The sequence below is a fragment of the Saccopteryx bilineata genome, chromosome X, assembly GCF_036850765.1.
Source record: "Saccopteryx bilineata isolate mSacBil1 chromosome X, mSacBil1_pri_phased_curated, whole genome shotgun sequence".
NCBI lineage: Eukaryota > Metazoa > Chordata > Mammalia > Chiroptera > Emballonuridae > Saccopteryx > Saccopteryx bilineata.
Genome location: NC_089502.1, coordinates 71094715 through 71119775, shown reverse-complemented (window position 1 = coordinate 71119775; position 25061 = coordinate 71094715). Strand labels below are relative to the sequence as shown.

Here is a 25061-nt window from a genome sequence, read left to right as displayed (position 1 = left end):
GGCCGGGAATCGAACCTGGGTCCCCCGCACGCCAGGCCGACGCTCTACTGCTGAGCCAACCAGCCAGGGCGGGTAGAAATGTTTGAATGAGTATGGGAATGTTACTTGAAAATGCATTTACTATGTTTTGTTAAGTTAACATAAGGACAAGCATTTCTTACAATTTTGAAGTAAAGATATTATAAAGTGTGCTCAACAAATGCTTAAAGGTCAACTATAAATAATATTAAAAGGGGGGGGAGGAGTCATATCCTGGAATTCCTGCAAATCTATTTTATCATGCTTTTTACTTAAAAACATTTTCTTTTGAATGCTAATGTATAGGTTTATTCAGCAGCTGAGAGACTCTGGAATCCTACAGGAGATGCCAAACTTCTTTTCTTTCTCCTGCAAACTTCTACCCTCTTTTATTTGATCCAGCTGATAATGCTGTTTTTGTCTTCTTCCAATCAGCTCTAGATATATGGAAAAGTTTATATAGGCCGATGGGAATCCTCAAACCTCTCAATGAGATCTTCTGAGCATGGCTTTTAAGGTCTATAATGACCAAGAGAGGAACAGAAAAGGCAGACAGAGCCCAAAAAGAGATCAGGCAAAATACCAGCTCTTGGCATATGCCCATAAAGGCTCCAACGCCCCAAAGGGGCTTCATAGGACTCCATCAGGGCCCTACTTCAAGAGTGGAAAGGAAGGTCATTGAGCTAAAGCCTGCCAGGCTTCTCGGCCCCCACCAGGGACATGCCTTTACTATGGGAAAAAAGGACACTGGAAGGTACGCTGCCCCCTCACTCCTCCAAGGGAGGGTTCAGTCTCTTCCAGCCCTGCTCCCTCTACCTGTGACCTGACCTTGCCAGCCTACTGGGGCTTGCCACTGAAGAATAAAGGTGCCCAGGGCCATCGGCCCCATCTCACATCTCTGTGGATGAGCCTAGGGTATTTCTTCCAAATAGCAGGTAAACTGATTTCATTTCTTATGGACACAAGGGCCACTTACTATGCCTTGCCTGAATATTCAGGTTTTTATTCATCCCTCGAAGATCTCTGTTGTGGGTATTGATAGTCTTATTCTCTGCTGCTTTGCTTAATACATAGTGTTTCCCTTATTTCTCTTGCCTCAATGCCCCATGCCTATTTTAGACTGGGACTTGTTTCTAATTTAGATGAATTCACCTCTGCTATCCAGCACAGTGTATCCCCAGGTTCTCTTCACCACGCCATGGTTGCAGAGCACCAGGGAAAGGCACCCTGGGTTCACCTCTCCAGTTGAAAGAAAACAGAAACTCCATCTCCATACGTGCTGCAGAAGGCTTTTCCGGTCTACCTGAATCGTTACCAACTAGAAGCAGTGGCCACTGGGACTTGGACTCTAGCTACAAAGCATGGAAATGTGACCACAACTCCAGTGCCTTGTGGACTTTTCCTGAATGTGTGTGACTCCTGCTCCTTGGGACACTTCTCAGACTGAAGTGGGGTTGAGTAACATTTACAAATAATATGAAGTGGTGATGGTGTCAACATGGACTTGGTGAAATTACATTAACATGTTAAGTACATTTAAGACTAAGAATTTTATTTTAGATCCTATTGTATTAGTTAAGACTTTGCTTGATCATCTAATAGGCTTTAATCACTTCATTGTATTAGGATACTTGTCATAGTATCTGTTAGCATTGGTTGTTTTAATATTGTTGTTTATTTTATATTTTTCCAGTCTGCCTCCAAATTTGAACATGGGAATTCAGATAAGTATGAATCACAACACATGAATTTGAAGTTTTAATAAATACAAAAGGGGGATCTGTTGGGGACCGAAATATAAACAGGGTGTTTTTATATCCAGGGGACAGGTGCTGGGCCTAACTACCCATCTCACCTGCCCAGTTAACAAAGAGCTATACCTGATTATTGCTTATCCCACCCATGTTCTCCGGAAGAGGCTAGAAGCTAGTTTCTTATTGGTATAAAGTTAGATCTAAATGGTATGGTGAGGGTTGTCTTTGAGTTGTCTTGGAAACAATTGAATTGTTAATGGACCACGTTTTTTCCCTGAATAAAGATGATGCGCTTCTGGGGGCCGCCATTGCATCAGCTTCGGAGCAGTAGAGACCGCTCGCCGTGTGGTCCTCCCAAATCTATCTTTATGTATATATCTTTAATTCTCTATCATTTATTTAATTCCATACCTTTTCCCGTTCGAGGACCCCATAACAGACATGTTGTGGCTGGACCGCGACATTTCTGTACTTCAGCGACCTCATATATAATTAGATGAGATAATAGTATTTATCGTACTAAGTTGTTGTGAGAACTATACAGAACTATGGAAGAAAAGTACTGACAGTAGGCTCTGACAGCACAGAAAACACTCAGTAATAATAATGATACTAGCAGCAAACTTATAATGTTAATAGTATACGTAGTATCTTTATTCCCCTCCCCCAGGAATACACTGACCTACTCTGTCACAATCCTTTCAAAGTCTGAAGCCTGAAACGAGGTCTGCTAAGCCTCTCTTATTCTTTAGGCTTCCATGCCTTTATGTCATCCCTCAGCATCAGCTTCTTGCTGCTTCTACATGTATAGGACTAGACTGAAGTCATTTTGGCAATGAAGGTGTAAGGCCAGTAGCCACAGCCACCATGACAGCTGCCTGGTCTGTGCAGGTTCACATTTGATTTGGACAGACGGTAATGAAACAGCCAAGAACTGGTGGGCCATTAGCTCTAATCCTAGCTTGCACCTGGTAGGCAAGAAATATGCACAGTGGGAAAATACTTCCATTTCCATTCAGGGCTCCCAAAGCCACTGACTTATCCAAGTTTCCTAGAATCAAAGGTTTCTACCTCACCAGCCTTATTCATCTCTGTTCCGCATCTCCTTCTTTCTGCACAAACTCTGCACAAACTAGCTTCTCCTTCAGCACTCTGCCATCTTGGCTCCTTCTCTCTCCCACATGGCCTTTCTCTACTCTCCTCCAGCATAGGTTTCTCTGCCCCATTTTATAGTGTAGAAATCAAACCCTTTAATCCAAAATACAAACAAGGAAGTCTCTGATACAAAGTCACTTATCTGAGGCATAATGGGATTCCTCATGAGAGTGCACCACCCCACATCATGCAACAGTCAAGGGTGTAGGGAAAAGCTTAGTTTTGAAAAGATCTTAGTATTAAAAGGGCGGGAAAAGCTTAGTCTTAAAACTAAGCATTAGGCCAGGGGTCCCCAAACTACGGCCCGTGGGCCACATGCGGCCCCCTGAGGCCATTTATCCGGCCCTCGCCGCACTTCTGGAGGGGCACCTCTTTCATTGGTGGTCAGTGAGAGGAGCATAGTTCCCATTGAAATATTGGTCAGTTTGTTGATTTAAATTTACTTGTTCTTTATTTTAAATATTGTATTTGTTCCCGTTTTGTTTTTTTTACTTTAAAATAAGATATGTGCAGTGTGCATAGGAATTTGTTCATAGGTTTTTTTTTATAGTCCAGCCCTCCAACGGTCTGAGGGACAGTGAACTGGCCCCCTGTGTAAAAAGTTTGGGGACCCCTGCATTAAGCTATAGTGACCCTGCCCGCTTACAGCCTGTCCCCCACACCCAATGCAAACTATAAGCGCGCAAACATATATATCATATTTACAAAGTTATTTGACCAACAGAAGGCTTCTGTTCCACCTGATTCGGGCACTTTTATGAGGATATGAGGTACATGGAGGCCTGGGCATGCCAAGTGTTTATTGACCCTCTCCTTTGAGATTGCCAGGCTCAAAACTAATAAGAATGATCTTGCTACTAGTGAGCCTAAAAAATATATATTTGAACAATATATTTTCTTGGCTGTCTGGCTTATACCAACAGGTATAATAACATTTCTGGGGCTAATCAGCATTAGCAGTTAGCCCTCATGTATGAACAAATAGTGGAATGTGGTGCTGTACATAGGAGCACAAGAATAAACAGGAAAACTTTCTTTTTAAGATGTGTTGGGGGAAAGAGACATAATATTAGACCTGTAAATCTTGCCCATAGGTCTGGCGTTTTAGTTGTCTTTGTAAGGTAGTGAAGTTATTGACATTGTTACTCAGTGGGGCTTGAGCCTAGAGGTCATATGTGGGATGGACTTATCTCCACATTCAGTTACATGTAAAATAATAATAGCTTATTTTTTAGCCTCTTAAGGGTACATTTAACAATGATGTCATATGAGATGGGGCCAGCAGTAGCCCTGAAATTGCAGTACAGTCAGACAAACGAGTTGAAGCAAGATCCTTTAAGATTACCTTCCTTTGTAGGTTGGGATAGTCTGAGAGCATGGGATGATTGAAGACCCTTCCAAATGCACATGTTAGAGGGAAGTGCAATCCAGTAAGTAGAGTGCAGTGTCAGTAGACAGCAGACAGAGGGTGGCATTTGTTGTCATGGCAAGTGGTTGGTTTTAGTGGGCCAAGCATCAAGTTGTTACCATAAGCAGTTGACCAGGAATTCAGAGGCAGGCAGTGTGAAGTGAACCAAAAATGGTTTCCTCATCTGTAGAATAAAGGGCTTACTTATAAATGAATTCATCCAAGAGATGGTCATCAAGTGGCTACAGAAGAGGTACAGAAGAAGTACACCTGAAGTCCATCCTAAAAAGATTGATAGTAGATATGAGAACTTATACAAAATGGAAATTACTTGCCTAAGCTCTGTGACCTTAGTCAAATTACTTCTCTTGGCAGGTGTCAGTTATCTACCCTAGAAGATAGAAGCGTTGGATCAGTTAAACTCCAAGAACCTTTCAAGCCTCTATATTTTTTAATTGACATAAAATATGCATAATATGAATGTTATCATTTCAGCCATTTTAAAGTCTATAACTCACTGCATTTATGATGTACAACCATTACCTCTATCTAGTTATAGAACATTTTCATTACCCCCAAGAGAAACCTCTTCTGGTCATTCCCCATTCATTCCTTACCCTAGCCTATGGGCTCTATAACATTTTGTATAAAGGTCAGCAGATGGTAGATAGAACACATGGGAGGGTGTGTAGTTCAGGAGGACCAGAGGTCAAGAAGTGTATTATGACTTGAGTAGTCATAGAAAAATACCTCAGACTGGATAGGGACTATAAGGGACTAGAAATATAAGACATACTATGAGAGATTCCTGAATAAGAAACAGACCAGCTTTGGATCACTAGTAGAATTATGAAGGACCAGATATTAAATGACACCCTGCTGGTATATTAGTAAATGGTAGTCTACACCAGGTAACAGATATGACTCCAAAGCCAGTATTTTTCCAGGCCTTCATTCTAAACTAGTTTTTCTAAATGTTTATCAAATATTGTGAGCTTTCTGGGAGATGGAGATCAGCTTACTTTGAGCATTCTCCCTTATGTATATAACTTTCATCATAAATTAAAGAGGACAAGGCTTTGTACTTCCATATCTAGATAGCTTCACTAGAACACTTTTATTTTTTTTTACTCCAAACAGAAAGTAAATCAAAGGAAATTTAGAAAAAAAATGAACTTCTAAAGGTCCCAGTAGAGTCAGTTAATTCCTATATATCTACACATTATTTGTTTGTTACCGCTCTAGGAAGAGCACAGGGCCCTACACACAATAATTATGGAATAATTCCTGGGTGATTTGATTTAATTTTATTCAAATATTGCTTTTGTGAATACTTGACTAATATAAACCTAAATTATATCAATGCCTAACTAAGAGATAGGCGCATGATAACCAATAATAGCAGAAGACTTAGGGGTAGAGTAGAGAACAGAGTTGGTCTCAGAGGTATCTAGTTGTTTTTCTTTTTTTTGTAACAATTATACTATTAAATATAGTTTAAAATTTTTTCCAGTTACAATTTATGTTCAATATTATTCTGTGTTAGTTCCACATGTACAGCAAAGTGGTTATAAAATCATATACTTTACAGAGTGGTCTCCCGCTGCTTCAAGCACCTATCACAATATTATTGACTATATTCTTTATGCTGTAATCCACATCTCTGTGACTATTCTGTAACTACCAATTTGTACTTCTTAATCTCTTCACCTCTTTCCCCCAAACCCCCAACAACTGTCAGTCTTTATATATGAGTCTGTTTCTATTTTGTTTATTTTGTTCTTTAGATTCCATATATAAATGGAATGCTGTATTCCCCCATGTATAAGACACACCATTTTCCAAAAAAATTGGGGTCTAAAAACTGGGTGCATCTTATACAGTGGTTGCAGGTTTTTGTACTTGCATTTCCTGCCTTTTTGCACTTGTCTTTGTACTCATTCTTTTGCACTTGCTACCGGTACATTACAGCAGGTTACATTTTGCCATATTCTGCCCAGAAATGTCTCAGAAAAGATTTTCATACAGTGCTGAATTCAAGTTGAAAGTGTTCCAGTTTGAAGAAGTGAATGAAAACCATGCTGCTGAATGTGTTTAGTCCTCCTCCAACTGAGAAATCAATCTGAGGCTGGCTACAGGAAGAAGAAACCCTACTCAAAACACCACAGCAGAAGAAGGCCATGAGAGGCAAGTCAGCAAAATGGGCTGATTTAGAGAGAGAATTGAAGATATGGATTGAAGAGCAAAGGGCAGTTGGAATTCCTGTGTCCACAAAGATGGTTCAGCATGAAGCAGGAGAATTGCTGATGAAAAGGAAGTTACTGACTTCAAAGGAGGACACAATTGGTGCTTCCGGTTCATGAAATGGAATGGACTGAGCATGTGCACAAGCACCAGATTTGCCCGCAAGATGACTGAAAGTTATGAGCAGAAGGTCCTTGAATTTCATTGTTTTGTCATTCAACGTCAGAAGACACAGCAGTTTGAGTTAGGACAGATTGCAAATATGAACGAAGTCCCCCTTCAATTTGATGTCCCAAGTAACAGAATTGTTGGTAAGAATGGGGTGAACACTGTAACTGTGAAGACAAGTGGACATGAAAAGAGTCATTATACAGTTGTTCTAGCTTGTGCCTACGGAACCAAGCTGCCTCCTATGCTGATTTTCAAACGCAAAAACAATTTCAAAAGAATACATTCTTTGAGGAGTGATTGTCCACACTCATGACAAGGGTTGGATGGATCAGGATGGAATGAAGATCTGGTTTGAGAAAGTTTGGAGAAGGAGACCAGGTGGGCTCTTATGCAAACCTGCCCTATTGGTGCTTGATCAGTTCAGGGCATACATAACAAAAGACACAAAGAAGATTGCTCCAGAGCAAAAAACAAAAGTTGTCATCATACTTGGAGGCTTCATGTCCCAGCTCCAACCACCTGATACCAGCATTAACAAACCCTTCAAAGCTGCCATGAGAGATGAATGGAACCAATGGATGAAGTCTTCTGGGGACAATTTGACACCAGCAGGAAGAGTGAAGAATCAAGTATAGGAGAAGTTTGTACCTGGGTGAAAAGATCCTTGGATAATATCAAGATTGAGATTATTGTCAAGTCATTTAAGAACTGTGGCATTTCAAATGCCTTAGATAGAACTGAGGACGAGACAGTGATTCATCATCAGACACAGAAGAGGACAAGCTAATGGATGGGACTTTTGATAATGATGAGGAGTAGTATGAATTTTATGATGAATAAAACTTGAGGGCAATAACTTTATGTGATATATTTTTTCAAATTTCGGGCCCCAAAATTAAGGTGTGTCTTATACATGGGAGCATCTTATACATGGAGAAATATGGGAACGTAGAATATGGTATTTGACTCTCTCTGACTTATTACGATAATACCCTCTAGGTCCATCCATGCTGTGGGGAAAGGTAAGAGATCATTTGCTTTTATTGCCGAGTAGTATTCCATTGTATATATGTATCACAGCTTTTTTATCCACTCACTTATTGATGGGCACTTGGGTAGATTCCATATTTTGGCTATTATAAATAATGCTGAAATGAACATAAGAGCGCCTATATTCTTTTGAATTACTGTTTCGGGGTTTTTTTGGATATATTCCCAGAATTAGAAATGTTGGGTTATAAGGCAATTTAATTTCTAATTTTTGGAGGAACTGCTATACTGTTTTCCATAATGGCTATGCCAATTTGCATTCCCAGCAACAGTGCATGATGGTTCCTTTTCTCTACATACTCGCCAACACTTTTTGTTGTGTGATTTATTTTTATTTGCTATTGAAATTATTGGAGTTACATTAGTCAATACAGTTATTTAGGTTTTAAGTGTACAATCCCATAATACGTTATCTGAATATTCTATTGAGTGTTCACTATCCAAAGTTTAACCTCCTTCCTTCACCGTTTATCCCCCATTTACTCTCTTTTACCTGCCCCCACCACACTCTCCCTGTGGTAAACACCATACTGTTGTCATTGTTTGTGAGTTGTTGTTTTATTTTTTTTGCTTAATCCCTTCACTTTTTTCACTCAGCCTCCCAAATTCCTTTCCTTCTGACAGCTGTCTATCTGTTCTCTGTATTTATGAGTCTGTTTCTATTTTGTTTGTTAGTTTATTTTGTTCATTAGATTCTACATATAAGAGATATCATATGGTACTTGTATTTCTCTAATTGACTTTCACACTTAGCATAATACCCTCTTGGACTACCCATGCTGTTGTTAAAGGTAAGATTTTCTTTATTATGGCTGAGTAGTATTTCACTGTGTAAATGTACTATAGTTTGTATTTTTTTTTATCCAGTCATCTGCTGATGGGCACTTGGGCTGCTTCCAAATCATGGTTATTGAAAATAGCACAGCAATGAACACATAAGGATGAATATATTCTTTCAAATCATACTTTGAGTTTCTTCAGGTATATTTTTAGAAGTGAGATCACTGGGTCATAAGGCAGTTCCATTTTTAATTTTTTGAGGAAACACCATACTGTTTTATACAGTGGCTGCAGCAATCTGCACCCCCTCCAACAGTGCACAAGTGTTCCTTTTCTCCAACAATTGTTTATTGATTTATTGATGACAGCCATTCTGGGAGGTATAAGGTGATATCTCATACTGGTTTTGATTTACTTTTCTTTGTTGATTAGTGACAATGTATACTTTTTTCAAATGTCTATTGACCATCTGTATGTCCTCTTTGGAGAAGAGTTTGTTCAGGTCCTTTGCCCATTTTGTAATTGAGTTGTTCTTCTGGTGTTGATTTGTATAAGTTCTTCATATATATATTTTGGAAATTAACCCTTTATCAGATATCATTGGCAAATATGTTCTCCAACTCAGGAGGTTCCTTTTTCATTTTGCTGATGGTTCCTTTGCTGTCCAAAAGCTTTTTAGTTTGATGTAGTCTCATTTGTTTATTTTTTCCTTTGTTTTTTTGCCTGAGGAAATATATTGGCAAAAAATATTGCTATGAAAGATGTTTGAGATTTTACTACCTATATTTTCTTCTAGGATTTTTATGGTTTCACAACTTACATATAAGTCCTTTATCAATTTTAAGTTTTTCTTGGATATGGTTTAAGTTGATGGTCTAGTTTTATTTTTCTGCATGTACTTGTCCAGTTTTCCAAACACTATTTATTGAAGAGACTGTCTTTACTCCATTGTAGGCACTTGCCTCCTTTGTCAAACATTAATTGACTGTAAAGGTGTGGGCTTATTTCTGGGTTTCCTGTTCTGTTCCATTGATCTATATGTCTGTTCTTATGCCAGTACCAGGCTGTTTTTTTTTTTATTACAAAGGCCTTGATGTATTGTTTGATATCAGGTACTGTGGTACCTCCAACTTTGTTCTTCTTTCTCAAGATTGCTGATGCTATTAGGGATCTTTTGTGGTTCCATATATATTTTGGAATATTTGGTCTTGAATTGTGAAATATGCCATTGGAATTTTCATAAGAATTGCATTCTATCTGTAGATTACTTTGGGTAGTATGGATGTTTTAATGATCGTAATTCTTCTAATCTATGAACATGGCATATGCTTCCACTTATTTATATCTTTTACAGTTTCCTTCTTCAATACTTTATAATTTTTTTCAGTACAGATCTTTTTACTCCTTGGGTAAATTTACTCTGAGATACATTATTATTACTTTTTTTTTTGAAATAGGAAATGGATTATTTTGGGGGTATAAAAATGCTACCCATTTCTAAATATTAATTTTGTATCTTGCTAATTTGTCAAATTCATTTACTTTATCTTGTAGGTTTTTAGTGAAGCATTTAGGGTTTTTATGTACAATATGTCATAGGGAATGACAGTTTTACTTTCTCTTATCCAATTTGATTGCCTTTTATTTTTCTTATCTGATTACTGTGGCTAGTACTTCCAGTATTATGTTGAATAAGAGTAGTGAAGCAGATATCACTGTCTTTTCTCAATTTAAGGGAAACACTTATTTTTTGCCCATTAAGTATGAGGTTGGCTGCGGGTTTCTCACATATGGCCTTTCTTATTTTTGGAATGATCCCTCTGTACTCACTTTGCTGATAGTTTTTCTCATAAATGGTACTGTATTTTATTATTCTTTTTCTGCATTTAATGATATGATCATGTAATTTTTAACCTTCATTTTGTTTATGTGGCATATCATGTTTATTGATTTCTGAATGTTGTACCAACCTTTCATCCCCACAATAAATCCTACTTGATCATGATGTATGATTTTTTAAATATATTACTGGATCCAGTTTGCTAATATTTTGATAAGGATTTTTAACATTTAAGTTCATCAGGGATATTGGCCTATAGATTTTTTTTCTTTGAAATGTCGTTATATGATTTTGAAATTAGGAGAATGCTGGCCTAGTACAATGAGCTTGGGAGTCTCTACCCTCCTCTTGATTTAAAAAAAAATATTTAAAGAAGGGTAGTTGTTAGTTCTGTCTTGAATGTTGGGTACAATTCACCTGTGAAACCATCTGGTTCAGGACTTTTGTTTATTGTGGATTTTTGATTACTGCTTCAATTTCATTAGTTGCAATTGGTCTATTCAGGTTTTCTGATTCTTCCTGATTCAGTTTTGGAGGATTGTATGTTTCTTGGATTTTATCCATTTTGCCCAGATTGTCCAATTTATTGGCATTTATTAGTTGTTCAAAGTATTTTCTTAACAATCTTTTGTATTGCTGTAATGTCAGTTGTTACTTATCCTCTTTTATTTCTGATTCTATTTATCTGGGTCAACTCTTTTTCTTGATGAGTCTGATTTACAGGTTTGTCAATCTTGTTCTTTCAAAGAAACAGCTCTTGGTTATATTGATCTTTTTTTAAAATTTTATCTCTTTCTTTTTTTTTTTTTTACAGAGACAGAGAGTGAGTCAGAGAGAGGGATAGACAGGGACAGATAGACAGGAATGGAGAGAGATGAGAAGCATCAATCATTAGTTTTTCATTGCACATTGCAACACCTTAGTTGTTCATTGATTGCCTTCTCACATGTGCCCTGACCGCGGGCCTTCAGCAGACCGAGCAACCCTTTGCCGGAGCCAGCGACCTTGGGTCCAAGTTGGTGAGCCTTGCTCAAACCAGATGAGCCCGCACTCAAGCTGGCGACCTCGGGGTTTTGAACCTGGGTCCTTCCGCATCCCAGTCCTATGCTCCATCCACTGCGCCACCACCAGGTCAGGCTATATTGAACTTTTGTATTTTTTTTTTTAGTCTCTATGTCATTTATTTTCACTCTGATTTTTATTCTACTATTTCATTCTACTTACTGTAGGCTTTGTTTGTTGTTCTTTTTCTAGTTTTTTTTTAGATATAGAATGATTAGATTATTTATTTGAGATTTTTCTTCTTCTTCAGGTAGGCCTTTAATGCTATGATATTTCTTCTCAGGACTTCTTTTTCTATATCCCATAAATTTTGCAGTTGTATGTTCATTTTTTGTTTGTCTGTTTGTTTGTTTGTTTGCAGGTAACTTTTGATTTCTTCCTTGGTCTCATTTTCAAGCCATTTAATATTTAATAACATTGTTTAGTCTCCATGTGTTTGAATATTTTTCAGTTTATTTACTATTGTTGATTCTAGTTTCATACAATTCTGATCAGAAAAAGATGCTTAATATGATTTTAATCTTTTTGAATTAGTTAAGATTTTGTGTCCTAACATGTAGTCTTTTTGGGGGAGTATTCCATGTGCACTTGAGAAGAATGTATATTCTGCTGCTTTGAGAAAAGTGTTCACTAAATATCAATTAAGTCTATCCAATTCAGTGTGTCATTTAAGGTCACTATTGCTTTTTTTTATGCAGCCATTGATGACAATGAGGTGTTGAAATCCCCTACTATAACTTTATTGATGTCATTCTCTCCCTAATGTTCACCAAAATTTTTAAAATATATATATTTAGTTCCTCTTATGTTGTGTGTATGTGTTTTTACAAAGTTATATCCTCTTGTTGGACTGATCCCTTTAGTATTACCTGTCAACATTCTTTGTCTCTTGTTATGTCCTATGGTTTGAAGTCTATTTAATCTTATTTAATCTTATAAAAGTGTTGCTACCACAGTTTTTGTTTGTTTCCATTTGCAAGGAATGCTTTTTTCATTCATTCACTTTCTGTCGTGTGTATCTTTTGTTCTTTTTTTTTTTACAGGGACAGAGAGAGAGTCAGAGAGAGGGATAGACAGGGACAGTCAGACAGGAACGGAGAGAGACGAAAAGCATCAATCATCAGTTTTTCGTTGCAACACCTTAGTTATTCATTGATTGCTTTCTCATATGTGCCTTGACCGTGGGCCTTCAGCAGACTGAGAAACCCCTTGCTCGAGCCAACAACCTTGGTTTCAAACTGGTGAGCTTTTTGCTCAAGCTGGCAACCTCGGGGTCTTGAACCTGGGTCCTCTACATCACAGTCTGACGCTCTATCTACTGCCGCCAACACCTGGTCAGGCTGTATCTTTTGTTCTGAGATAGGTCTCTTTTAAACAGCATATGTATGAGTGTTTTTTTTTCTTATCCATTCAGTTATCCTATGCATTTTTAGTGGACTTTTAATTTGTTTACATATAAGGTTACCATTAATAGGTACTTATTGCCATTATATTCTTTATATCTATGTTTCTATTTTTTTGTGGCAGAGATAGAGAGAGTCAAAGAGAGGGACAGATAGGGACAGACAGACAGGAAGGGAGAGATGAGAAACATCAATTCTTCATTGTGACTCCTTAGTTGTTTATTGATTGACTTCTCATATATTCCTTGACTGAGGGGGCTACACCAGACTGAGTGACCCCTTGTTTGAGCCAGCGACCTTGGGCTCAAGCTGGTGAGCCTTGCTGGTGAGTGCTCAAGCTGGCAACCTCGGGGTCTCAAACCTGAGTCCTCCACATCCCAATCTGATGCTCTATCCACTGCACCACCGCCTGGTCAGGCTATGTTTCTCTCTGTATATATTTCTTCTTTTCCTTAAAGCAGGCTATTAAACATTTCTTGCAATACTGGTTTCATGGTAATTAACTCCTTTTTCTTATTTATTTATTTTTGGTCTGGAAATCTCTTGATTTCTTCTTCAATTTTAATTAATAGCTTTGCTGGATAAAGTAGACTTGATTGTAGTTCTTGTTTTTTATCACTTTGACTATTTCTTGTCCCTCTCTTCTGGCCTGAAATGTTTCTGTTAAGAAATCAACAAGCTTCCTTGTAGATAACTAACTCTCTTGATGCTTTTAAGATTCTCTTTCTCTCTCTGTTTTTTTTTTGTTATTGTTGTTTATTTTTTTTCACACGAGCAGCAGAGAGAGAGACAGACATATAGAAAAGGAGAGAGATGAGAACCATCAATTATTTTATTTCATTTTATTTAGAAAATTAACATTAACAGGGTGACATTGATCAATAAGAGTACATAGGTTTCAGGTGAACATTTCTATAGCATTTGTAGTATTGATTATGTTGTATACCCATCACCCAACATCAAATCATTTTCCATCACCTTGAAGCATCAATTCTTCATTGCGGCACCTTAGATGTTCATTGATTGCTTTCTCATATGTGCCTTGACCAGGGGGCTCCAGCTAAGCTAGTGACTCCTTGCTCAACCCTGTGACCTTGGGCTTAAGCCAGCAACAACTGGTTCATGTCTATGATCCCACGCTAAAGCCAATGACCCTGTGCTCAAGCTGGTGAGACTACACTTAAGTCGGATGAGCCCATGCTCAAGCCAGTGACCTCAGGGTTTTGAACCTGGATCCTCTGCGTCCCAGGATGACACTCTATCCACTGTGCCACTGCCTGGTCAGGCTAAGATTCTCTCTTTATCATTAATGTTTGCCATTTAATTATGATGTATGTTCCTGTGGGCCTCTTTTGGTTCATCTTGTTTGGTAAGTTTTGTGCTTCCAAAACTTCTGGGTCTTTTTCCTTGACCAGGTTAGGAAAATTTCAACAATTGTTTCTTCAAATAGTTTTTCTATCTTCCTCATTCTCCTCTCTTTCTGGTACCTCTATCATGTGGATGTTGTTACACTTGATGTTGTCCCAGAAGTCCCTTAGACTTTCCTCATTAATTTTTTTTTCTTTTTGATGCTCTGCTTGGGTGCTTACTTTTATCTTGTCCTCTCAGTTGCTGATTCATTCCTCAGCTTTATCTAACTTGCTATTGATTACCTGTAGTATATTCTTCATTTTAGATATTTTATTCTTCATTTCTGAATGGTTATTTTTATGGGTAAGTGCCCCTTTTAATGCTTACTGTCTCTTTATTTAAGTTCTCACTGAGATCATCCATTCTTACCCTAAGGCTCTTGGGCATTCTTACAGCCATTGTTTTAAACTCTGCATCTGGTATTTTAGTTGCTTCCATTTCCTTTACTCTTTTCTCTGTTAATTTTTTTTTGTGTGTGTGTGTTTGTTAGTTTGCTTTTAATTTGGGCATGTTTTTGTCTCCCCATTTTGTGTTTTTCTATATATATTACTTAAATCTTCTATGACACCCAAACTTGTTAGGAGGGCTTTCTGATGTAGGTGCCTTGTGGGTCTCAGTGGTGTATAGTCTTCTAGATTATTTGAGTTGGGTGCTTTAGAAATGGTTCCTCTGTGGGTCATGTCCCTCTCTTTTTATAGTTGAATCTTAAATTATTTTGACTCATTTTTGAATACGTTTAACCTTTAGACTGGCTTATTATATGGATAGACCTATTTTATTGTGTATGATTTGCTGTTCAGAAGCTGCCTGCTGAGGCAGGGCTGTTTCTGGCAGGGTCTGGTGTCTTCCAGTGTCCCCCCTTGACTGTGCCATTTCTGTGGCTCATTTGGTCAGGCTCAAATGTAATTTGAAGCCCACCACTAGTTGTATTGGTTTTGAAGCCCCATGGCCAGGGCTCTGGTGCAGGTAAATGTCAGTCACACTTTGTGTGTAACTAGCTTTGTCTACTGGATATAGTTGTGCATGGGAGGAGCCAGACTATGTACCAGTATCAGCTTCCTGAACTCTGAGCCTGGGTCAGATTAATAAAAGCCCAGAGCTCCCTGAGATCTAAATTCATCTCTTGGCTACATTGCTTCCTGTGGTTACCTGGACTTTTTTCAGAGTCTTATGAAGAAAGGCTGTACAGTGGGCCCAGTCTTGCCACACCCCACTGACCCTTCTACATGGCTCAAGCTCAGGAGGGCATGGCAACTGGGATGGCAATATGGGGCTTGTGGGTCCCCTACCGGGGGAAGCATGATCAGGCACTCAATGGGGAGAATGTAGCCCCTACCCAAATCCATACCACTCAATCTCTGCTACAGCCTTCAACATTGGCTCCCCCAGTAGGAGCACACCACACATTCAAGTGTGGTGCATCCAGGTGTCACCACTACAAGAGCAGGCTCAGCAGGAGGTGGCCATCAGGGCTTGGGAAAACAAATTAGGAAAGCCTCTGATGGGGGTTGTACCTGCTGAGCTGCCAAAGTAGAGCTAACTGCACTCTTCCCTTTGGCTCTGTAGCCATGCTTGTTTGAGCCCCAGAGTAGAGCCTCTGAGGGAGATGAACTCCTAATATCCTAGCTCTGAGTGGAACCACTTTCCCCCTGCAGAACTGAGCCCAGCAGGATAGGGTCAGTGTGACTTGGAGGAGAGATCAAGGCAGCTTGATTGTGGGCAGCACTGGCCTTCCTCGGGAGGGGAGCGAGATGCACACTTACCACTAACTCTGCAGCTGTACCACCAGAGACCCTGATGGAGGGGCTCTGAGAGGGTGATGCTTTGAAGATAGGCCCAGATTTTAGCATAGCCATCTTGTACCTGTGTAACTGAGCTCAGCAGAATGGTGCCAGTGGTATTTGGGAATGTAGACCAAGGCAGCCCTCTGGTGAGGGTGAGATTGGCCCATGGGAAGGAAGCAAGCTGCATGCCTCACTTTAGCTCGGCAGTAATACTACCAGAGACCCTGGAAAGGGAGTCTTGTGTTGTGTCTGGAGCCTGCCAAAAATGTGGGAAGGGTGAAAGTTTGGCCCCCATTCCAACAACATACAGTTCAATGACTGTATGAGTGTCTGTCTGTAGTCTCTCCAAAAAATGAGCTCACCTTAGGTGCCTGTTGGTTGCAACCGACAGTTCTTTCTGCCAGATGTGAGCTTGGCAGGGTGATGTTGTCAATATTTGGAAGACTGCGTTGGTGTACTCATCAGACTGGTGCTATAAGAATAGAAGTGTCTCACCCCCACCCCGGGTGATGATACCTGAGGGCAATGTGGGATGTTGACTCAGGACTGAGAGCTCAGTAGCTGACTCTCCAGACCTCTCTCTGGAACCATGACACCCAGATATTCTCTTTAGGAGTCCCACATGCCCAGAGTCACCTTTTGTCTTTGAGAGCTTCAGGTGAGTGCACAAAAATAAGCTCCTGCGTGTGGACCCTTTAGGGAGCACCTGGGATTCTAGCAGACTCCATTCTCTTTCCAGAGGACAGAATTCCCACTGATTTTTACTGCCAGATGCTTTCCAGGCTCCTCTTCCTGACCCTGGACTCTGGTTTGGGGGTCTTGATGTGGGTTGACACCCCATGCTCCTCAAGGGGGACTTTTGCAGTTGAGATATCCTTCTGTTTTCTGAGCCATAATACCTGGGTGCAGAGGCCAGGCCTCTCTCTGTCTCCACCCTTCTTACCAGTCTCTGTGGAGCTTCTATAAATCCTTGGATATAGTACTCCTGTTCCGCTGTTTTTTAGTTGGTCATTCAGGTTGATTGCTCTATAATTTAGCTGTGAATCTGGTTTGGCACTGGAAGGAGGTTTATGTAGCTTTCACCTACTCTGCAGCTATCTTGGATCTTTTAATTAATATATATATAGTGTGAGGTATGGGTCCAAGTTCATTCTTTTACATGTCGATATACAGTTGACCAAGCACTGTTTGTTGAAAAATTATACTCTCCTCCTTGAATTGTCTTGACACCTTTGAAAATTATTAACTCAGCATACATGTAGGGAATATTTCTGAACTCACATTTATTCCATTGATCTTTGTGTTTATTCTTGTTCCAGTATTATACTTTCTTGGTTACTAAAGGTTTGTAGTAATAGTATGTTTTGAAATCAAGAAATATGAGTCCTCCAGCTTTGTTCTTGTTTTTAAAAAATGTTGTGTTGATTCTGAATATCTCAAATTTTAATATTAAATTTAAAATCAGCTTGTCAGTTTCTGAAAAGAAACAAGCTAGGCATTTTGGTAGGCATTGTGTTGAATCAATATGTAGACTGTTAGCACCTTAACAATATTAAAGTTTCCAATCCATGAACATGAGATATCTTTCTCTTTAGTTAGGTATTCTTGAGTTTGTTTTAAAATTTTCTTGCAATTTTCACTGTATAAGTCTTACATGTTTTCTGTTAAATGTATTTCTAAATATATTCTTCTTCCTGGTGCTACTTAAATGGTATTATTTTTTAAGTAATTAAATTTATTGGGGTATATCAAACTAAATTTTTTTTGCACAGCAAAACAAATAAACAAAGAACACCAACAAAACAAAAAGGCAACCAACCAAATGGGAGAAGATGATTGCAAACAATAGCTCCAAAATGATATTAATCTCCTAAATATATAAAGAACTCAAACAATTCAATATCAAATAAACAAAGAAGCCAATGAAAAAAATGGGCAGAGGACCTAAAGAGATACTTCTCCCAAGAAGGCATACAAATATCCAATAGATATATGAAAAGATACTCAACTTCACTAGATATTAGGGAAATGCAAATCAAACTGCAATGGGATTGTTTTCTTAATTTCATTTTTAGATTGTTCATTAGTAGTGCCTATAAAAATGGACTTTTTATAATGATCTTATATCCTACAACATTGCTCAACTTGTTTATTAGTTATAGCAATAACTGTTTTTCTTGTGTGTGTGTATATTCTTTATGATTTTATATGCACAGTCATGTCATGTATGAATAGTTTTACCTTTTCTTTCTAATCTGAATGCCTTTTTTCCTCCAATTGCTCTGGCCCGACCTTCATGTTACATGGAAATGATATTTGTTCATGATCATAAGATTAAAGTATTCTATCTTTCACCATTAAGTATGATATTAGCTATGGCTTTTTCATAAATTCTTATCATCAATTTGAGGAAGTTCTGTACTATTCCTAATTTCTTATTTGTTTAATCATGAAACAGCACTGGATTTTATTAAATGCTTTCTCTGTGTCTATCAAGATAATAATATGTTTTTTAAACCTGTATTCCATTAATATATTGTATTACATTGACTGATTTTCATATATAGAAACAACCTTGCATCCCTGGGATTAATTCCATCTGGTAAAATTTTTTTTATATGTTACTGAATTTGGAAAGCAAGTATTTCATTGAGAATCTTTCTATTTCTGTTTCTGGAAGAGTTTGTGAATGATTCATGTTAATTATTCTTTAAAAGTTTGGTAGAATTTATTAGCAATGTCATCTGGCTCTTTCTTTCCTCCAGGTGGAAAGTTTTTGAATACTAATCCAATCTTTTTATTTGCCGTAGGTCTATTCAGATATTCTTTTTTTACTTCCTGAGTCCGTTTCTGTCTTTCCAGAATTTTTCCCATATCACCAAGTTATTAAATTTATCAGCATATACTTGTTCATAGTGTTTCTCTTAATCCCTTTTAGTTCTGTTAGATTGGTAGTAACATTTCTTTTAATCCTTATTTTAACAAGTTGAGTTTTCCTTTTATATTTTAACTTTTTACAAAGCAAATGTAATTCTGTATCAACTGTGTAATTATAAAAAAATAACAAAAAAGGAAGATACATACAAAATAAAAAGACATCAAAATTGGTATCTCGGTATGTTGCTAACTCTCTGTCAATCATTTCTCCTTTATGAGCTTCAGTTTCTTCATTAGAAAGTTGAGATATTGGTTCATTATTGTTTAAGTAGTTGAAAGCCTCTGGACTATATTATTTCCATGTTTAAGCATAGGATTAAAGACCATAGTTTGGAGTATTTGAGGACAGAAAATAAGAACAGTTTGGAAGGAGTGCAGTATTCCTAAAGGGAATAGTAGAGGTAAGAAAGGAAACGCAGATTAAAGCTGATTATAGTAATATTTGAATGTCAGGGAAAGGCCCTGAGCACAGCAGCACAATAATTGGGCCTTACATGATACCTTTTCTAGGCTAAAAGCATTTCCATTCAAATGCCAGCTCCACAGTGGGCAGACATTTTTGTCAGTTTTGTTGCTGCTGTATCTCCAGTATCTGGTAAGCATCTAATATAAATTTAATAAACAAATGAAACTACCTGTCATTATTTTTTTGGATTAAGGTAGCATATTAACTCAAGTAATGGGCTTGTGGGTTTGTTGTGGTGTACTAAAGGTATTGTCTTCTCAGAAGCTCCTTATGAAGGGTCCTGACAGCCATGCCTTCACTTCTCACCAGAAGGGATTCCTCCTCCAAATTCTGTGTAATCTGCATCTATCTGTCTTTCTGCACTTTTGTTATTATTTGAAGTATGGCTTGAACCTAAATTTGCTTCTGTTATAACCTGACTTTCCACCCCATCCAACATCACCAATATTCTGTGCTCCTTCTCACTGGAGTTGTTTTCCCACTGGAATTGACTTGACTGTCTTAAATTCTTTGGAAGAAAAAGAATTGTTTTTATTTCATAAAGGCCTGCTTATTGTACCCTTTCCATAGCAGGGGTTAGCTTGCTTTATAAAAAGCTGAGAAAAGCTAATAGATTATTAGAGATGATGTTTTTATTATTACAAATAAACAGCACCATGTATATGATATTTTTGCTTCAATACCTTAGAATAAACTTTTTGAACAGATACGTTCCTTGATTAATTATTCCTCATTATTGCCTATTGAATGTATTAAAGGGCAGTTATTAGCATATTGAAGACACAAAGCTGTAAAGAGATTTACAATAGATCATTTTTAGAGGGGGATAGGTTCTATATGGAGATACATTTTTGCACATTTGGCTGTGTATACAAATGCATTAAAATGGATTGAGCTCTACTTTCTTAGGCCTGTGGCAAATATGCAGACTATATGCTGGTGACATCTCTAGGTTCACCAAGTGGTACTCATGCTCCCTAACCTTTGTGAGGCAAAGGGAGAGGAGAATACTCAGAGTTGGGAAGTAACTACTGTCCCTGTATCTTTATCCTCAAATCTCTGTTCCCCTAAACCAGGGGTCAGAAACCTATGGCTCGTGAGCCAGATGTGGCTCTTTTGATGGCTGCATCTGGCTCACAGACAAATCTTTAATAAAAAAAATATAAAACATTCTCATGTATTACAACCCATTCATTTCCTACCGCTCATGTTCATGGTTGCAGGTGGCTGGAGCCAATCACAGCTGTTCACTGGGACAACACCAAATTTTTATTGGATAACGCGTAACGTACATGGGTCATTGTATGGCTCTCATGGAATTACATTTTAGAATATGTGGCATTCATGGCTCTCTCCACCAAAAAGTTCCCCGACCCCTGCCCTAAACCTACCCACCAACATGCTTTTGTGGTGGCAGAAATAGGGATGCATTGAAATTTTGTGATCTTAGCTTCTTGAGGCAGGACTGTTGAAAAATCTGGGGCACATGGGAGGGGAGGATGGGTTGTTGATTAATGCTCTAGAGACATCTGGCAAGCTCTTTGGCCAACTCCCCTTATAGATTTCACCACTTTTCTTAGGGTACCACCCTTTCTTTTCTCAGTGTGTCTCTCCTGGTTTTCCTCCTTCCTAGGACTGGAGTGAAATGAGCCATGTCCCTATGTTAAGTTATCCCAGATCAAGATACATCTTGCCCAGCCTCTCCAACAGATGGTTGCTTTTTCCTGTGTTCCTTTGCCTTCATTATTTGGAATAGTCTCAACCTTTACCAACCTGTATCCAGTTTTGATGAGACTAATATTTCTCAGCTTACCTTGTCCTAATCTCTTCTCTACTCATTTCTTGTCATTCTGAGAGCCAGAGGCAAAATGTGGTAACAGAGTAGTTAAGACCATAGGCTCTGGAGTCATACTGCCTGGCTCCTATCTCAGCTCCTCTGCTTCCTAACTTTGTGACTTGGGACAAATTTCTTAACTTTCCTGAGGCTCAGTCTCCTCTTCTGTGAAACAGTGGTAATAATGGTGCCTACCTAGCAGAACTTAATAATATAGTTCACTGAAAATTCTTAGCATAATGGATAGTATATAAAACATGCTCATTAAACAGCTATTGCTATTATGTAGTAAGGGGGGACATTCTGACATTTCCACTCCAACTTTGATTAAGTATATATAGATCTTTGCATATCCAATAAATTTTACAGTCAAATTTTAATGATTATTTGTGCAGCCTTTGATGAAAATCAACACCAAAGGCCCTGTTTTTTGTTACGCCCACTCTAGTATCTAACTTTGATCTCCATGCTTATATGCATTATGTTTAACAGTAATGCAGCCATGGAACCTAATATGCATAGCTTAATTCTATTTTTTTGACATGGTTATGTTCCCTAGATATGCACCTTTGTGAATGAGTTCTGCTTGACATAACTCTTCTCTTCTCTGAAACCATCTTAGTTAAGAAGTCTCCAAAGATGGTTTATTCCTACCCTTCCCCATCCTTCATTCTACAGATACGTCAGCAGAGGCCTATAAAGAATAAGACTCATTCCTAGGGTCAGCCAGTCACACTGGAGCCATGCATGGCATTCAGTTTACAGGTATCTCTGGTTGAAGGCTCTCTGAATACGTGAATAATTTAGTTTATCCTTTTTCTACTTGGCTGGAAAATTCTCAAAGAAGGAAGCTAATCCATTCTTTTTCTGCCTTCTTCCACAGCTTTGGGTGAACCAGGAGGATGGGGTAGAGGAAGGACCCAGTGATGTGCAGAATGGGCACCTGGACCCCAACTCAGATTGCCTCTGTCTGGGCCGGCCACTACAGAACCGGGACCAGATGCGGGCCAATGTCATCAATGAAATCATGAGCACTGAGCGTCATTACATCAAGCACCTCAAGGACATTTGTGAGGTAGGCCCAGCTATGACAGTACATGTGAGGGCACTTATGATGGAGTAGAGTACACTTCTATGAAGAACCAATAATTACCCTGGGCCCTACCTGTGACAGTCCCAAGATGTTGGAAAGAGCATCTTGACTGGCCTGTTAATTCTATTTGTAAGAAACTACTCCCTTGTAGTTTCTCACTTTTTAATCTTTTTTTATTTCTATTTCTCTCTTATTCCTTTATATACCTGTTTGTCTTATTTTCATGTTCATATTCTCTTTATCTCCCCTTCCCCTTCCCCTTCCCTGACTTTTCTTCCCCCCCCTCCCTGCCCTGCATCTCCACCCTTATCCTTTTGGTATCTGATCTGGTTATTGCCACCCCATGGAAGGGTCTGATTTCATTTATTTCCCCAAAACACATCTCCCTCTCCAAGCCAATGGTTCACAAACTTGAATGTGCACTAGAGTTCCTAGGGGAACTTCTTTTTTTTTTTTTTTCATTTTTTTTAAAATTTTTTATTTATTTTTATTTATTCATTTTAGAGAGGAGAGGGAGAGACAGACAGAGAGAGAGAGAGAGACAGAGAGAGAGACAGAGAGAGAGAAGGGGGGGAGGAGCTGGAAGCATCAACTCCCATATGTGCCTTGACCAGGCAAGCCCAGGGTTTTGAACCAGCGACCTCAGCATTTCCAGGTCGACGCTTTATCCACTGCGCCACCACAGGTCAGGCCCCTAGGGGAACTTCTTAAATGTGGAGATCCCAGCCCCCTTCAACCCCACCGCCTCCAGAGTTGTGAATTCTCAGTCTGGGCATCTCTATGTTTAACAAGCATACTTGGTGATACTTATGCTGTTAATCTTCCTTCTTAAACACTAAGGCTGTAGATTTTGAGAGGACGTTGGATTTTCCCCCTTCTATTGATAATATTATGCTTAAGGCAACGTTCCTGATACTGTATTTTCTTTATATTCTCTGGCAAAGGCTTTTCCTCCCATTTTTATCAAAATGATAATTTTAAAAAATGGCATTAGAGGAAGTTTGAAAATAAGAATAACTAGAATCAACTAGAATCCACCAAATTATAAGAAAAGTATTTGCACCTTTGGATAATTCCTTCAAATATATTATATGTATATGTATTTACAGAATTGTAATCATATTGGCATATCATTTTGTTTCATGCTTTTTAATATTATATCATAAATATTTCTCCATATTTCTAGATAATCTTCCTAATCATTATTTTTAATGAATATATAATATTCCATTAAGCTAAATGCACCAGTATATATTTATAACCTAACATTAGCTCTAAATAAAAGCCATTGACAAAGCACTCTCGGGTCTCACCATCCTATGGGCAGTTACATTTCTTCTAATACATAGCTTAATCTTTACTTATGACAGCACACATGATGTAATAGATAGAAAATTATATCTTTGACAATGACAATGAATAGCATATTTGGGGAAATAGGAAGCCTCACTGACATGCCTATCATGTTCCTTCTTTTCCAGGACTCACATTTTTCTTCTTTTTCATTGTTGTTACATTCCCTACTGATGTTTAAATTTTGTATCTTTGGCCCTGGCCCGTTGGCTCAGTGGTAGAGCGTAGGCCTGGCGTGTAGGAGTCCCGGGTTTGATTCCCGGCCAGGGCACACAGGAGAAGCGCCCATCTGCTTCTCCACTCCTCCCCCTCTCCTTCCTCTCTATCTCTCTCTTCCCCTCCCGCAGCCAAGGCTCCATTGGAGCAAAGTTGGCCTGAGCACTGAGGATGGCTCTATGACCTCTGCCTCAGGCACTGGAATGGCTCTGGTTGCAACAGAGCAACGCCCCAGATGGGCAGAGCATTGCCCTCTGGTGGGCATGCCGGGTGGATCCAGTCGGGCACATGCGGGAGTCTATCTGACTGCCTCCCCGTTTCCAACTTCAGAAAAATACAAAAAAAAATTTCGTATCTTTGCTGTACTTTGGGGATTTGATGATAATCATTCCTTCCCTGAGACCTTTTAAATGGGAACAGTGAACAAAACTATTAAGTACTTTCTGATCTGGCTTCTGAGGATAAATGAGCTGTCCATAATGGCTTCTTCTACTTCCCAATATGATCACTCACTGATACCTACTAATTGCCCTGGCATGATATGAAGATGTGATATTGTTACCAGTTTTTTTCAGCTATGCTTACAAGCCTACTTTAGGGAGAAGTATGAGCAGGGGTGAGGAAGTCTCTGCCCCAGTGCCTAATATCAAGATGGAAGAGTTTCTACCAGATGATATGCTCAGTACTTTCCCTGCTCCACTATAGCTAAGATAATTCCAAATGTGATAGCGTGAGAAAGAGAAAGAGAGAGGGAGGGAGAGAAGGGAGAGAGTAAGAAGCAATCAAACCCTGGGGTAGAGATATTTGGCATGGAGGAGCCTATAAGAGATTATTACTGAGCTCTCTGTTAGTTAAGGAAAGATTTCTAGGGAGATAATTTGGGTAGCTGCTTCAGTAAGAGTAATGGAATTAAAACAGTATTTTGGGAGTAGGTAGCATTTCTTCCTGGTCAGGAATTGGATGTGAATCAATGCAGAACATCATAAGTATGTCAGTCAATGAGGGCAGTGGCCATTAGTTAAATAAATGTCAACACAGGCACAGACTGTTAATTTAATAATTAATTTCTGAATTGGAGTGTGA

The 25061-nt window shown here is 38.7% G+C and overlaps 1 protein-coding gene across 11 annotated transcripts in view; it reads left to right on the top strand.

Annotated features, from left to right (window-relative positions):
* The window catches only part of ARHGEF9 (Cdc42 guanine nucleotide exchange factor 9), a 382466-nt gene that overhangs the window by 268594 nt on the left and 88811 nt on the right, over window positions 1-25061 (top strand). For all 11 annotated transcript variants that reach the window (XM_066250140.1, XM_066250146.1, XM_066250148.1 and 8 more), the window contains one exon: window positions 22200-22391. In XM_066250140.1, coding sequence (XP_066106237.1) covers window positions 22200-22391 — 192 coding nt within the window. The remainder of the gene's footprint in view (window positions 1-22199; window positions 22392-25061) is intronic.